General features: G+C 40.8%; 1 protein-coding gene across 1 annotated transcript in view; it reads right to left on the reverse strand.

Moving 5' to 3' along the window:
• Nucleotides 1-1,311: 1,311 nt before the first annotated feature.
• LOC120420820 (photoreceptor-specific nuclear receptor-like) overlaps nucleotides 1,312-15,247 on the reverse strand; it is a 64,448-nt gene continuing 50,512 nt past the window's right edge. Inside the window, exons 7-11 of the mRNA XM_039583940.2 lie at nucleotides 12,047-12,147; nucleotides 11,866-11,976; nucleotides 11,656-11,805; nucleotides 11,425-11,589; nucleotides 1,312-2,479 (exon numbers count right to left, since the gene is read on the reverse strand). Coding sequence (XP_039439874.1) covers nucleotides 2,297-2,479; nucleotides 11,425-11,589; nucleotides 11,656-11,805; nucleotides 11,866-11,976; nucleotides 12,047-12,147 — 710 coding nt within the window. The 3' untranslated portion in view covers nucleotides 1,312-2,296. The remainder of the gene's footprint in view (nucleotides 2,480-11,424; nucleotides 11,590-11,655; nucleotides 11,806-11,865; nucleotides 11,977-12,046; nucleotides 12,148-15,247) is intronic.

Below are 15,247 nucleotides of genomic sequence, written 5' to 3' on the forward strand. Positions count from 1 at the left end.
ATGCAAATTTAAATAATGCTATAAAAATTTCATTATTAAAATGTGAAAATTAGATCAAAATTTCATTTTTGAAATTTGGATGAACATCTTATTTAATAAATATTTCATTAACAGCTTAATGGGTCAGTCATACAACTATTTCGAAAAGCCGTCGCGGGCCGGATGAAATGGCTTCACGGGCCGGACGTTTGGCAGGCCTTAATGTTGTGTCTTGAGAACGGAATTTCTGATAAATTTGCAGTCTTCGTCAAAGTTTTATGCATGGAAAGATTCGGGAAAAATAGGAACACAATTATTATTTATTTAGTTTTAAAGAAATCATGGTAATTACGGATAAAAAAATACAACTTTTGAGCAATAACTTTGCATGGGAAAAAAATATTATGCAGCGTTGCCTATTTTTTTTAAGGAAAACCATAATTTTAAAGAGTATACTTCAGTTTCAGATGTAAATCAAAAAGTATTTTATAAAAATGTTTATAAAAGGCGCCGTTTTTAGGTAAATCAGCACACAAAAAAATTCATACCGAGTATTTATCAATTTTATTGTTAAGTTTAATGGTCCCCATGGTTGCCCATGTCAAAAAAATGTGATGTTTTAAAGGCAAAAAAAAATACAAAAAAAAACATTAAGAAACAGTATTGAATATAAAAAAATTAGACATCTTGTTGCTACAACCATTCAATGGAATCCTGGAAAAAGTCTTAGGCAAGATAACGCCTATCTAATCTGCATTAGAATGCATTTAAATATCACAAATGTTAAAACGGCCAGGCTAACTACGTAAAGTTTACCGCAGAGATGATTCATCTGCAACTATTGATCCGATTTTAATATAAAAAATGAAGCTCACGAAAAATTTTGTGTTCGTTACTTAACAAATATTATCAGAATTTTAAATTCAAGACTAACTTTTGAAAAGGGTCTTAAAAGAAAAGCATGGCCCTTTTCAAATATAAGTCTTGAGTTAACAGTCGAATAAAAGGTCAAACCTGTTAAAAGTTTTTGAAAGATTTTTTTGAGATGAGAACAGTGCAAACATTTTTTGAAGTTTGTGTTCAATGAATTTGGTACCGGCTCAAGGGTCGTGGGATGCTTTAACATGTTTAAAAGTCTGGTTAATACACACAATTTTACTAAAATAATTATTTTGATAAGTTTCTATGTTTTAGTTAAAAGGTTAAAAATGTTTGAGTTTAATTAAAAATTAAAACAACACTGGAAGCTGATTTTTTTATCGAAACTGCAGTGGCATGAGGAGAACAAATAAACAAACCAAATGGATTTCTTTCTTAAGGTATTGAAAAATATATTTCTTGTTTTTTTTATTCACGTCATAAATCTGTACAATATCAGCAGAAATGGAATATCATTTTGTATGTGTGTTAAGTGTTGTGCTTGTGCAGTTCACGTGTGCCGTTAAAATTCTAATGGTTGAGTTTTGTTCTGTTTTGAAATTCAACCGCCTCTCTTTCTAATCTAAAATTTACAGCTTATAAAATGTAACTCACGAATCAATTGCACGAAAATATGTTAACTTAAGCTAGATTTTTGACTAATTGCGAGTTTTTTTGTAATTACGCTTTTTTCCACTTTGGCATTTTGCTAATTTGAACACGTTAACTGATCATAAAATTTCCAACTGAATCTAACAAAAAAAAAAGTCTTTTCCACACATTCCCACAGCTCTAATTTGATTACCTGCAAAGCCGGAAAATACCCGCACACGGCAGCTTTTCCGCTGCAGACACTTTTCCGATTAGACAAAATTTGGTGTGCCCGCTGTGTTGGCTGTGCTGTGTGATGAAATGAAAAACCCCGTAGAAAAATCGGACCCTGCAACACACTCACACGTGACATGAAATGTGACCGCATAATAATTTACGCACGAGCTCGAGCAAATGTGGTGGCCGAGAGCTTTTTCGAGTTCAAATGTGGGGGTGGGCTTTGTTTTGGTGGTGGAAATTTGCGAATGAGTGGTTTGCATAAATTTTAGATTTTAGCCGGTGTTGTTCGATTAGTTTAGCCTTGTCACCGAATGAAAATGAAGGGGAGGAAAAAAGTTCTAATAATTACGCAAGTGATGCTTTTTTATTTCGTGCGCAAATTTGCCACCAACAGACAGTTTGAAATTTATCAATAATTGAAGCGCTTTTTATTTGTGCTGTTACTCGCAGATGTGTTTGAATAAAATGTTTGTTTTTGTGCAGTTCTTCTTTTTTTCAACTACATAATTTCGATTACTTTAGGCTAGTCTAACGATCCGGTTTCTTTCACAGAGCTTTTGGGCCGCCACTAATTTTTGTACATATCACAAAGGACCTTCTCCATCGGGGTGTTGCCGATGGTTTTCTGGAAGTAGATCGATTCGATTTTGTGCGAGTTGATGATCCGCAGCAGGGGCAGCATCAGCAGCAGCCGGCCGAAGCGCGCGATCTGGCCAGGGAACTGGGTGCGGGAGTGCTGCGCTAGCATGACCTGGAAGAGAAAGAATAAAACAATGTGTTAGTATTGGTTAAAAACTAGTACATTTTCATCTAAATTCACTGTCAAATAGCGTTTCAATTTGTAATCGATACGAAATAATATTAAATTACTAAATAAATTGCTACGTCTAACAATTGGAAAAAAAGTTTATTATCGTTTCCGATCTGTGATCAATATTCAGAAAAAAAAATCTCCGTCAAGGCAACTTCCTATAAGAGTGGCATATTAGCCGTTTGATTTTTCGCATCGGCAGCCAAATCTGAACACTATTTCAGTGAAATTCAAGTTTCAGAAGATGCGTTGGAACATCCTCTACCACCTTGTGCTGATATCTTGTTTTTGCCAAAAGTGGATATTGACCTTTTTTCAATGGTGGGCACTTTACAAATCCACATTGGCCCATTAACATTACTTTGCTTGAATTTTGTCCGGTTTACAAAAAAATATCATAATTTAACATGGAACTATCGACAGGGCTATCCAAAAAAGACACAAAAGGGCGGTGTTTTTCAGTGTTTTATCAATTTGACTCATTATTCATACCACTAGATTGGGTAGTCAGATCTTCATATTGCAGGGCACTTATGTGCTTATAACTTCTGATAGGTCAGTCAGATCTCCAATCCAATTCGTGCACGTTGGAAAGGTCTTTTAATTACCTATCCAAAGATAGGTTGTTTGATATATTTGGACAACGTTTTCATCAAAATATCTGAGCTCTGGCCTCCGAAAAGTGTATAAATAACACTTAAGTGCTTATAACTTTTGATGGGGTTGCCAGATCTTCGATGTTTTGAACGCGTTGGAAAGGTCTTTTGATTACCTATCCAACGACAGGTCGCATGATAGATCCGCACATCGTTTTTATCAAAATATCTGAGATCCGGCCTCCAAAGAGTGCATAAATAACACTTAAGTGCTAATAACTTTTGATAGGGTTGTCAGATCTTCAATGTCTTGGACGCGTTGGAAAGGTCTTTTGGTTACCTATTCAACGATAGGTCGCATGAAAGATCCGGACAACGTTTTCATCAAAATATCTGAGATCCCGCCTCCAAAAAGTGCATTAATAACACTTAAGTGCTAACAACTTTTCATAGGGTTATCAGATCTTTAGTGTTTTGGACTCGTTAGAAAGGTCTTTCAAATACCTTTCTAAAAATGTATAGCATTACGGCCTTTTTTACAAAAACAACCCTTTTTACAATTTTGCGAACTTTAGTCAAAATCGTTTTTTTAGCATAACTTTTGAAGTACTTTACTAAACATAATGATCGAAAATCACGTTTTAGACGAGTTTTGAGGACGCTGTATCTTCTTTCAGGAGCAAGTTAGCACCATACTCTCTTCGGGAAAGTTGTAGAACACCTTCCAAAGCATCCGAATAAGAATCCGGTTTTAGTACAGCGTGAAACGTGGATTTTATAAATATTTTTTTTTGTAAAAACGTTTATTTAGATCATTTTGTTTAAATGTACATGTTTTTGTTGTTTTTAAAGAACTCTTTAACAAACTAAACTAACTGCGAAATCTAGTGATGCTAGAGTAAAAGAACAATCTGGATCTAACACAAAATTTATATAGAAAATAAAAAGCTTTAGCGCCCTGCTTTTACTGTTAGCCTCAATATTGTTGAGCTCTGGTATCAAAAACAAATTGAAACTAACTCTTCGATTCAAAATTGCTCCTAATTTTGATTGAATGAAGTTCCAGAGATGTCTCACTCGAGTACACTTCGCGAATTTGTGCTCCAGATCTCCCACGGCACCGAGACAATGTTGACACGTTCCACTGTCTAGTCTGTTCTGTCGGAACAGCAATTCAGCGTGTGGTATTTTCCGGTTGACCAGCAAGTAGAAAGAAGTCTTCTCCGCAGATGTGAGTACTCTGCTCCTGATGTTGCGCCAGACTGACCTCCACGCTACAGCCGGGTGCTCGTTCATGATTTTTGGTGTGGTTAGTGTTCTCCTGAAGTACCCGTGGAGTTCTGTTGCCGTTGGTTGTCCAATCAGCCGTTGCGGTAAGTATGGCAGTTCTCGAGCTATGGCTTTCAGACACGGGTACAGCGCCGGAATCCCACTAAGGTTTGGTGGGTTGTCCAGCTGACTCACGAAGGAAGCTGCGAATGGCGTTTCGCTAGATCCTCTGATAAAGCGGTTTAGAATCAAAGCTTTGCTTTTCATCTTTGGCACGTGCAGGTTTAGTCCTCCCTCTGCTACCGGGAGAGCTAGCTGGTCAATGGATACCCGAGTCGGATATCTTCCCCAGATAAACTGGCCAATCTGGGACGTGACTTTGGCTATGCAAGCGTTTGGCATGCTAAGCACTGATGCCATATACCACAACTTAGACGTCACAAACAAATTCAAAAGAGTGACCTTTTGATGGATGGAGAGATCACGTGGCTTGAAAAGCCACATGAGGTAGGACGTCTTCCGGATGGTTTCTCTCCAGTTCTCCTCGATCGTTCGTTTCAGCGAGTTGAAATAGATAACTCCCAAGATCTTCACAGAGTCGCAAACCGTCGTCCATCCCGCTCCTGTTGAGTTCTCCCGCTGCGGTCCAATGTTCACTGCAGTTGTTTTCGCTATGTTCAGCCTGGCCCCCGAGCACAGTCCGAAGTCGTCGAAAGCCCGCCTGACTTCAGCCAGCTTCGTTTCGTCCACCAAAATGATGGAAATGTCATCCGCGTAGGCCACCACTAACTCTTTGGGATGGTTACAAATAGCAAGAAGTTTCTCGAGGAGAGGATGAAGGAAAACGACAAAGAGCAGCATGCTAAGAGGATCACCTTGGCGCACGGACCTCTGAATGGGAAATTGAGCGGAGAGATTCCCATTGATGATTATCCGTGATCGGGCGGAGCACATCAGCCTACCAATCAAAGCCACCAGATTTTCGTTGATGCGCATGCTGCGCAACACGCTTAGCAGGTACGTATGGTCAACCCGGTCGAACGCATGGTCCAGATCGAACGAGATTAGCTTCCCAGTTTTTCGCTTACAGTTCAACTCCACAACCCTGTCCTTTATCGCATGAACAGCCTCGAAGATATCGCGTCTTGCGTTGGAGCACTTCTGACACGAGTTGAGGATTCGATTCTCGTTTATTATTCGTTCCAGTCGCACCTTCAGAATGCGCGCCAGCAGTTTGTAGTCGTAGTTCAGCAGGGTAATGGGCCTGTACGCTTTGATGGTTTCCAGGTTCGTTTTCTTCTTGCTCAAGACCACTACACCGTCCAGGAACTGTTCGGGGAACCCTCCCCGCAGCGCCTCGTTCAGGATCAGGTTGAGCTGTCGATGAATAATGTTGAACGCCTTGACATAAAACTCCTTCGGGATGCCATCACATCCTGGGGACTTCCGGGATGCACTCGTCTGGATAGCAGTGAAGATTTCTTCCGTTGTAATTTCTTCCATCGCACGGTTGTTTGCCTCCGAGTTCGGGTCCACTAGTCGATTACTCGGAAAGTCCCGGTTGAGCTGAACATCTTCAGCACTGTACAGCTGGCGGAAATAGTCAAAGATGTGATCTTCGACTTCCGCTGAGTCTTCCAGAAGTCTTCCTTGGTGTTTGATAGAAGAGATTGTGCTGTTCTTCTTGCGACCGGCCCGGTCACCTAGCTGGAATGTCGACAGCTTTTCGTCGCCCAGAAACTTGTCGTTCAGGCGCTCGAAGGCTTTCGAGAAATTATTTTGTAGCAGAAGCATCTTTCCTTTTATACGGTTGATTTCGGGAACCATCGCTGGATTGTTGGTCAAGTTGTCGTAGGCTGCTCGGAGTTGTCCATACAGTAGTTCATTCGCAACGTTGAACCGGCGGAAAACTTCGTTTGTCTTCCAGCGGAAGAAGCTCTTTATTCTGGGTTTGGCACAGCGAATCCACCACTCGATCCAGCTGTTGAAGTTCTGCTTCTCTCGTAGCCAGCGATTCCATTTGAGCTCGAATTCCTCGAGGTTCTCTTCAGTCAACACATGCGCACGCATCGACCAGAAACCATTTCCGGTCGGTCGTCGTTGATCGGGAAGACAGCACCGCACTTTGAACGCCTTGTGGTCCGTGAACGACGTCACGAGGTACTCCGCCGTGCGCAAGCCCGGTACAAATGCACCGGAAACGTACAATCGGTCAAGCCGGGAGGAGCAGTTCGGCCTGATGAAACTGTACGCGATCTGATTAGCTTTCAGAACTTCCCACGCGTCTTTAAGTCCCAGGTTGCTGGTTAGGTTTTTAAGCGCCAAGCTGTGGTTGCTGGTACCAGTTGCGTCCTTCGAAGCAATCACGCAGTTGAAGTCACCGCCAAGAATGCAGTGGTCTGAGCAGTTTTGGAGGAAAAGGGGAAGCGTATTGTTGAACAGGCGTTCACGGGATGCGGCGTTCACGGTTCCGGAGGGGGCGTATACGTTGCAAATGGTCACCATGCTTCGCAGGGTAACGGCAATGATACGCGTGTCGAGGCTGCGTCGAACGTTCGAGAATTGGATGTGCGATTTCAAAGCTATTGCTGTTCCTCTCCTACTGTCGTCCACGTTCGTTAAAACGTTGAACCCTGGGAGAGCTAGGTTTGGGTTTTCAACTTCTTGAAGCAGTATAATGTCAAGGTCAGTTGAGCGAATAAAGGTTTTCAGGGATTGGATCTTGTTGTCGTTCGAAATGGCATTAATATTTATGGTGGCGATGTTATAGGAGCAAGACAGATTCATTGCAGTGGGAGCCGCAGGGTGCTAGGTGACTAAACTTTTGACTTTTTTGGACGACCCGGTCGTCGCTTCTTCTTCACCGCAGTGAACTCACTAGAGCGCGTACTTCCATCGCTCTCAGTTCCAGAGATGGAACTCAATGAGTGCGTCTTCTTGAGGTCAGGATTAGGGAAAGGGACAGGGATAGGTGCAGGGAATTCGAAAGGACTCACCGACTCACAGCTAGCGAGGTCCGACACGGCCGGCATTTCTGCGTCCTCTTCCTCACACGGCAGCTTCGGATGCGGAGTGTTGAGTTCTGCAGCATCGTCGGCAGCAGACGGGCTTTCGGTCTCCATTTCTTCGGTTTTTTTGTTGTCTCCTTCAGCAGCAGGTGCAGCAGGGGGGAGTGGAATGAGCATTGTTGGAATTCGAGCGAGAAGAAGGAAAGCATTTCTCGCTCGCGAACGAGGGAGAGAACTTGTAGTACTTCTCTCTTCTCGCTCGCGCTCGCATTTTCGTTCGCGTTCTCGCTCTCGCCGCGAGCGCTCGCGAGCGCCTCGTGCTAGACGTTCGTCCCAAGCTAGAAATTTGTTTATCAGGCTTATGAATACGAACCAGGCGATGGTATAGAGGTGTAACTTCAATCGCTGTGTTGTTTTTTGTTCGTTTCTAACACGTTCAACTTCTCGCGAACGGGCGATTCTGGCTCGCGAGAAAGCCCGTTCGCGAGCGGAGGAGAGCACGGGAAATCGGTGAGTTTCTCTCGGCAGCTCGAGACTCGCGGCGAGAACTCGAGAGAGAGAAAATTTTCTCGCGAGAGCGCAATAATACCAACACTGGGAATGAGTAACATGTCGCTTGTGCTGGCGAGCTCAGACTCGTTAGGGCGATCGATCAACGCACCACCTTCGATGGCGGTCGCAACGGATCCAGCTGAGACCTCTGTCTCGCTTGCTAGGGTGTTCGAAACCTCGGACGACGTGCCGCCTCCGCTAGCTTCAGAGCCAGCTGAGTGTTCGGCAACGTCCGTCGAGCCGCTTGTCTGAACAGACGATGTACCGTCTCCGCTGATGTTAAGCGATCCATCAGCTGAGTGTCCGGTAGCGCTCGTTGCCGCTCCGCTCTGAGGGGCGTTGGGTGCCGTGCCCGTGCTCTCGGGTCTTATCGGTCGTTGCGGGATGACCGGACCGAGGATGGTGCCACTGAACTCTGGCAGCAATGTGTTGGTGTCAGGGGCAACACCGTTCAGCACACCAGCGTAGCTAGTTGAGGTTGATCCGCTCGCACTTTTCAGGCGGGCGCTGAGATCGGCTTTTTGACCGAGAAGTTTTTTGTTCTCCACGCACGACATACCAATGTGTTGGGTAAGCGTGCAGTGCCTACAGGTCATCGGCTGCCCTCTGTAGGAGATTAGTGTGCTCTCTCCTAGAATCGTTGCGAACGATTTAATATGGCGGCGAAGGATCATCTTCGCCACCCGGATGCCTGATGACATGCCACGGAGAGGGAAACCCTCTCCCCATGACACCTCGCGAATGCTGAGCACGTCGCCAAAATGGCGCAGGAACGCAACAATGTCGTCGTTCGTGACGTTTTCAGAGAGGTCATGGATCTTTACCTCCACTCCCCCGTCCTCCATCACTAAGCGCACCGTGACCTTGGTCTTGTTGATCTCCATCACGTGTTTGCCATTGTGCATAGCAACGGTGTCTTGTGCCACCTTCAGCTCACTACACTTCACATGTACGCAATTCTGCGCATGGTTCACCTGGAACCTTTTCACTTGGCCAACGGCCAGTCCTAGTTTCACTAGCACAAACTTCTGCAGTTCCTCAATGGACGGTCGTTTCGGAAAGTTCGAAAGGTCCACCTTGAAGGTGTTTTCACGCGATCTCACTTGAGCCATTGTTGCGAGTTCGGATGTAATCCGGATCGCAAATTAAAACCGGTCGTCAGATGAAAACTGACGCTTAAACACGCGAAATCTGCACCAGCAAGTGGTGCAGATGGCCGACACACGCGATAACCCAAAGCGCGCAGAATAGCTCCGATGCACACGTCTTATTGCGTCGAGAGCCTGACGCAAACTACGTATATCAAAATAAAAAAAAAAAAATGATTTTTCCCATACAAATTTATATGGAAAATTGAATCGCTTTACGCAAAGCGAGGACTAAACCAATCGTTCCCAAACTTTGGGGCAGCGCCGTACCTAGGGGTTGGCGCAGTTGGCGACCGCCAAGGGCGCCAGCCCTTGGGGGGCGCCGAAATCGATGATAGTACAAAATTTTCATGTCAGTTATAACATTCTCATTAGGTATTTGCAACAGAATAGGTGCCAAATTATAAAGTAGAACTATAAATAACTAGATAATTTGGTTTAAAATATAAAAAAATATGATTTGGGTGCGTTAAAATCAATTATATGAATATTTCTACCGAAGTGTTTTTGAAAATTTATTTTTTTATCAAAGAAGGGGCGCTCAAGTGGCAGAAAGTTCAAGGAGTTCTAAAAGAGCTTCTCAAAATGAATACAGCATTAAAGTTTGGAACATTGTATAAAGAAGTTTAAGTAATACCTTCCAGACTACAAAAATTTACAACTATATGTTATTTTAATTTGGATGTAAATCACAATCAGCCAAAAATGATGGTCATATTTCGAGCTTCTTTGAAATTGGAATTATGTTTACATTTTAGGCCGTTGCAAATATTTTTCAAAGTTTATGTCGCCCCCCCCCCCCCCCCCCAGCTTTACGAACAGCAGAACAAAGGAAAGGGAGCGTTTTTTGGGCTCTTATTCACCCTCTCTGGCTTGCTTTCGTTGCTGCTGCTGCCCATTTGAAATTTTTCTTGACCGATTCCTTCCGAAGTGCATACACCGCTTTTAAATGCAAATTCGTGCATTGAAATTTGCCTACGCTTTTTTCAAAAAACTAGTGTTTTGAAATAGGAAAACTGCTTTAAATTTTCACTAATAAGATCAACATTATTTTTTCAAGAAAAAAAATATTTTTCAGAGCACACAAAATGATCTAAACATCACTTTTTCAGTTTTAGCTTAACCGGTGTTGTTTACTTTTTTAATCGTCTAAAAAGCTTTGGTAATGAGAAACGATTCAAACTTTTTTTTCAGTTAAAAAAAAATTTTTTTTCAAGGTTTGAAAACATTGATATAGCTTTGCTTAAAAAAATAATTTTCTGAAACATAAAATTTAATATCACGAATTAAAAATATACCGATCAAAAAAATCAATGCAAAATATAATTATAAATATAAAATTATGATAAATATTCTCAAGCCTCGTATGGGCGAATCACTTAAAATGAATAAAAATTTCTTATCTTGATATTTTTGCCCAAATATTAAAATAAGTTTCATCATGAATTGCGCTGGATTTTGAATGATCTTTAATTGATTTTGACGAAATATGGTTCTGCCGCTGCATGTTGAAAAATTATACTTCGATGCCGGTTTGCTCTTTTGTACTAAGCTTGCTGGGATTCCTATCTAGATAAAACAAAAGAGGACACGGGCATCGACTAATTATTTTTTTTATCTTGAAGAAAGATTTTTTTCTTTTTTCTAATTGCACCAAAATGAAATCCAAAGCCAAATCAACTAATTATTTTACGAAGCCGGTAAAGTTCTTTGCTTATGCAATAAATTTAATACTAGATCAGATTTATACAGGCTTAGAAAAAAATATCAAATTTGCCAACAAATTAAAGCAACATTTATAGTTCAATTCTGTGCATTTATCTGAAAAATAAATTAATAAAAAACAAAACCTAGCTTTCATTATCGTGTTATGAAATCTGAGAAAGATTCAGCCAACGCAATTCCCACAATGAATTTTCAAATCAACCTGTCTAATATTATTTAAAAATTAAACATAAAAATTAATAAATAACTGTGTTTCTGAATTTAACCATATTAAGGTCTCCAATTGCAATTATAAAATCAAAACTCATTGAAGCAATCATTAAAAATTAACCTCAATTTCAAATTTCTTGTAAATTTGGGAGGGGTGCCAAATTGATGCTTCGCCAAGGGCACCGTGGACCCAAGGTACGGCTCTGCTTTGGGGAGTTGTTTAGGACCCCAAAAGGAACTCAAAAATTGCTGTGCTGGAAAATCGATTTTGATATTACACCCTAATGGGACATATATATTTTTCAATACCAGAAGGAGTTTTGCAAAGTGTAATCTGTAGAAAACTCATTAAATTAAAACAATAATAGTTGACCAACCTGCGCCTGATCCTGCAGATTCTCAATCTGCACCGGGTCCTTCAGCCCTCGTGCCTCCGACCGAAAAAGCACGATCGCTTTCATGCAGGCAAACTCCGCCGGGTCTACCATGACGGACTTGAATCTGCACAGGGTATCGTTCAGCACGCGCAGGTCCTGGGCCAACTGGATTAGAATTGAAATGTTGGTTAGTTTCTAGATATGTTTAGATCCGCTTGAGGTTTTGCGTACCTGTCCGGGTTTGAAGATTCCGGAGTTGTTCACGCTGGAGCAGTGCTCGTTCAAGGAGAACAACGTACACGCTGAGGTTTCGATTGGCATGCACCACTGGATGGCGTTCAGGAGGAACAACTCTGCCCAGGATTCTTCCAGGAGGATGACCTGGAACAGGAGAAGTTGGTTATAATTTGTTTTGGGATGACTCAACCAAGCCGTCCTCACCTGATCCCGAAAGGTCAAACTGGCAAAGCTGGGCAAGTTTTTCGCCCACTTGACCGCCATGAAGAGCAACCGGGCGCTGGTTTCGTAGATGGTTTCCTGAAAGTTGAACATCTGCAAGTGACAGAAGGACTGGATTAGTTGGTTGAAGCTCTCCGACGAAGAATGCTGCTGTGTGCATTACCGGACTTTGGCCGTACAGGGGATGATTGACCAGGGCGGGTAGGCCGGCATTGTTCTGCACAGGTTCAACGTCCTCGTCGTTGGTCACGTCGATGGAGTCGTCTGAAAACAGAGATTAGGACACGGAGAAAACAATCATAATTCGTTCCAATTTGCTAAATATTTTCATAACCCTCAAAAAAGGGGTATTAATATCCGTATCCACGTCGTAAAATCCGGCTCTATTACGGGCACCCTCACCCTAACTCCCAGTAACAACGATTTTGCCACCCCTTCGCTGCGAGCAATTATTTATGCGGTATTAAAATACCGAAAAGTGACAAATAGTTATTTTATGTGGCACAACCCCTCTTCAGAGAGCGGAGAGTAGTGCCAGCAATGTGTTCAACCATAAAACCGAACCCCTTCCGAAAACCAACCGTCGGAAGTCTGTCTGACCCCCGTTCCGAACTTCATTAGTCAAATTAGGTTTCATACAGTGTCGGAGTGGCCGACTGTTTGCGAGTACAGAGAAGAGCAGAGATTTACTTCTCGAGAGTTGTTGTGCTTTCCAAGGGCAGACGACTGACGGCCATCAAATTATGGGTTATTATTTTATGAGAGATCTTTTCCGAATGGTTTATTGGTGGCAAAGTGATGGGTGATATCTTCAGGGTGGCACTGGAGGGTGTGTGGAAAGTGCAATAAAATTTCAATCAAACTGATTGAGATCTACTGGATGAAAATATACCGATTAAAGACATTTGAAGTGGTTGGCGCTTAAGGGACAAAATTATCGCAATGAAATTTCTCAAATGTAATTCCAAATTTACACTCGAAATCGGGAAAGGTTGCCCCGACCCCTTTTCGATTTGCGTGAAACTTTGTCTTAAGGGATAACTTTTGACCCTGATCACGAATCCGAGGTCTGTTTTTTGATATCTCGGAGGGGCGGTACGACCAGCCGTCCCCTAACATGACAGTTTTCGTGAGTTGCGCGTATCCACCGACAGATGGCGAGTGGGCCTCGTCGGATTCCGACCATTAAATACGCAACTGAAAATTTGTACGGGAAACTTTTTTTTCGTGACGGCTTTCGCGGCACGCTCCTTCCAACTGTTCGAGACTAATATTTTAACGTGGCGTATCTTAAAACAAGTTTTTCAAGAAAATGATTCCACAATGCTTATTTTGTCGTTTTAAACCGAAACAAGACAAAAACTATATTAATTTAAACTATTCGCCATTTTCAGATGTTTGGCTAGATAATATCAAAGGCGGTACGCTCAGTTTGTATGGGAGCTGTCAACATGTTCCCGGGCTGGGTACGACCCCTTTCATTTTTGAGCTTGCGAAAAAAAGGTTTTTTTCAATAATTTGCAGCCTGAAACGGTGATGAGATAGAAATTTGGTGTTAAAGAGACTTTTATGTAAAATTAGATGCCCGATTTTATAGCGTACCCAGAATTCCGAAAAAAACGTATTTTTCATTGAGAAAAACACTAAAAAAGTTTAAAAACTCTGCCATTTTCCGTTACTCGACTTTAAAAAATTTAGAACATGTCATTTTAAGGAAAATTTAATGTACTTATCGAATCTTCATTGACTCAGAAGGGTCATTTTTTCATTTATAACAAAAATTTTCATTTTTAAATTTCGTGTTTTTTCTTACTTTTCAGGGTTATTTTTTAGAACGCTCTGATGTTTTACAAAGTTGTAGAGCAGACAATTACAAAAATTTTGATGTACAAACATAAGGGGTTCGTTTGTAACCATCACGAGTTATCGCGATTTTACGAAAAAATAGAGCGTCCAATTTCCCGGGGTTACAAATTTACCTGGAAACGGGAAATTGTCAACCGATTTCCCGGGAAATCCCGGGAATTCCCGGGCAATTTTAAATTTATTGAAAATTGTTCTAATCTTGGTTCTGAATCATATTTTTAATCAAAGTTGAATAGGACAGTGACTCTAATGGTTAAAATAAGTGTAAAGATCAACTAATTCATGCAACTACAAGAAAATGTCTATTTTTTCTAATTTTATAAGCTCAAATCGTGTAATAAAAAACAAAAAAAAGATCTCTGATATTTTTTGTTGAGAAGATTTTTTTCATCAAAGTTTCTGAACAGTTAGTAAAATGAATCCATACTCCACAATCTCATATTTTTTTTAAACTTGCCTCTGTGACCAATTTGAGAATAGTAGTTTATGCAACAAGTTGCAAAAAGAAGATTTTTTCAGCACGAGTTGTACATTTATCCAACGAGGTTTACCGAGTTGGATAAATACGACGAGTGCTGAAAAAATCAAGTTTTGCAACGAGTTGCTTACAACATTTTTTGCAATTCCGAAAAACGCTTATTTAATGGAATTTTATGTCAAACATTCATGTGTTTAGTAAATTCATCGTTCAAAACAAAACTATATTGAAAAATGTTACTTTTCGATACTAATGCTGAAAAGTTCAACTTTTCAGCTCCCATTACAGTGCTGAAAAGTAGAACTTTTCAGCACTGTTATTGAAAGGAATTAATTTTCCATTCTGTTATTTATGGTAGGGAAAAGTAGGCCGTTTCGTTTCTCCAGAAGGGCAGGAAAAGTTGACAGTTTCACAGTGGAATTGCAAAAAGTATGGTTTGACACATTATGTTGAATCGAATAAAATCATTCAGAAATTATTTTTTTCATTACAAATAACTTTTCTAAGCCAACTTGGTTTCAGCTCTTGAACAAAATGGTTGATCTTTTTAGTTTTTTCTTAAAAATTAAACTTCTCGTGTTTGTTTTACATCAAACAACTCAATACTTTCACATATTAGGAGCAAGTTTTTAATATGTTATGTTTGCATTTTCGGGCACCTCTTAGACAATACAAAGTAGTTTTTAAATGATTTTTTAATTTTTGTTTCCACATGGTTTTCAGGTTTATAATTGACTTGTGTTAAATGTTTTTTCATAGAACGTATTTCAAAACATTTTTTTTCGTAAAATCGCGATAACTCGTGATGGTTACAAGCAATCCCCTTATGTTTATGTATATATTTTTTTCTAATTGCCTGGTCTACAACTTTGTAGAACATTGTTAATGTTAAAACGCACGTGAAACGTTCAAATCAATACTTGTTTAAGTTCAATTATAATAATTATTTTTGTTTTGCTTCTATAAAATTCATCCATAAAAAAATTAAAGCCCTAAAAAGAAAAATTCTATCTTCAAAAT

This window comes from Culex pipiens, chromosome 2 (genome assembly GCF_016801865.2).
Source record: "Culex pipiens pallens isolate TS chromosome 2, TS_CPP_V2, whole genome shotgun sequence".
Classification (NCBI taxonomy): domain Eukaryota; kingdom Metazoa; phylum Arthropoda; class Insecta; order Diptera; family Culicidae; genus Culex; species Culex pipiens.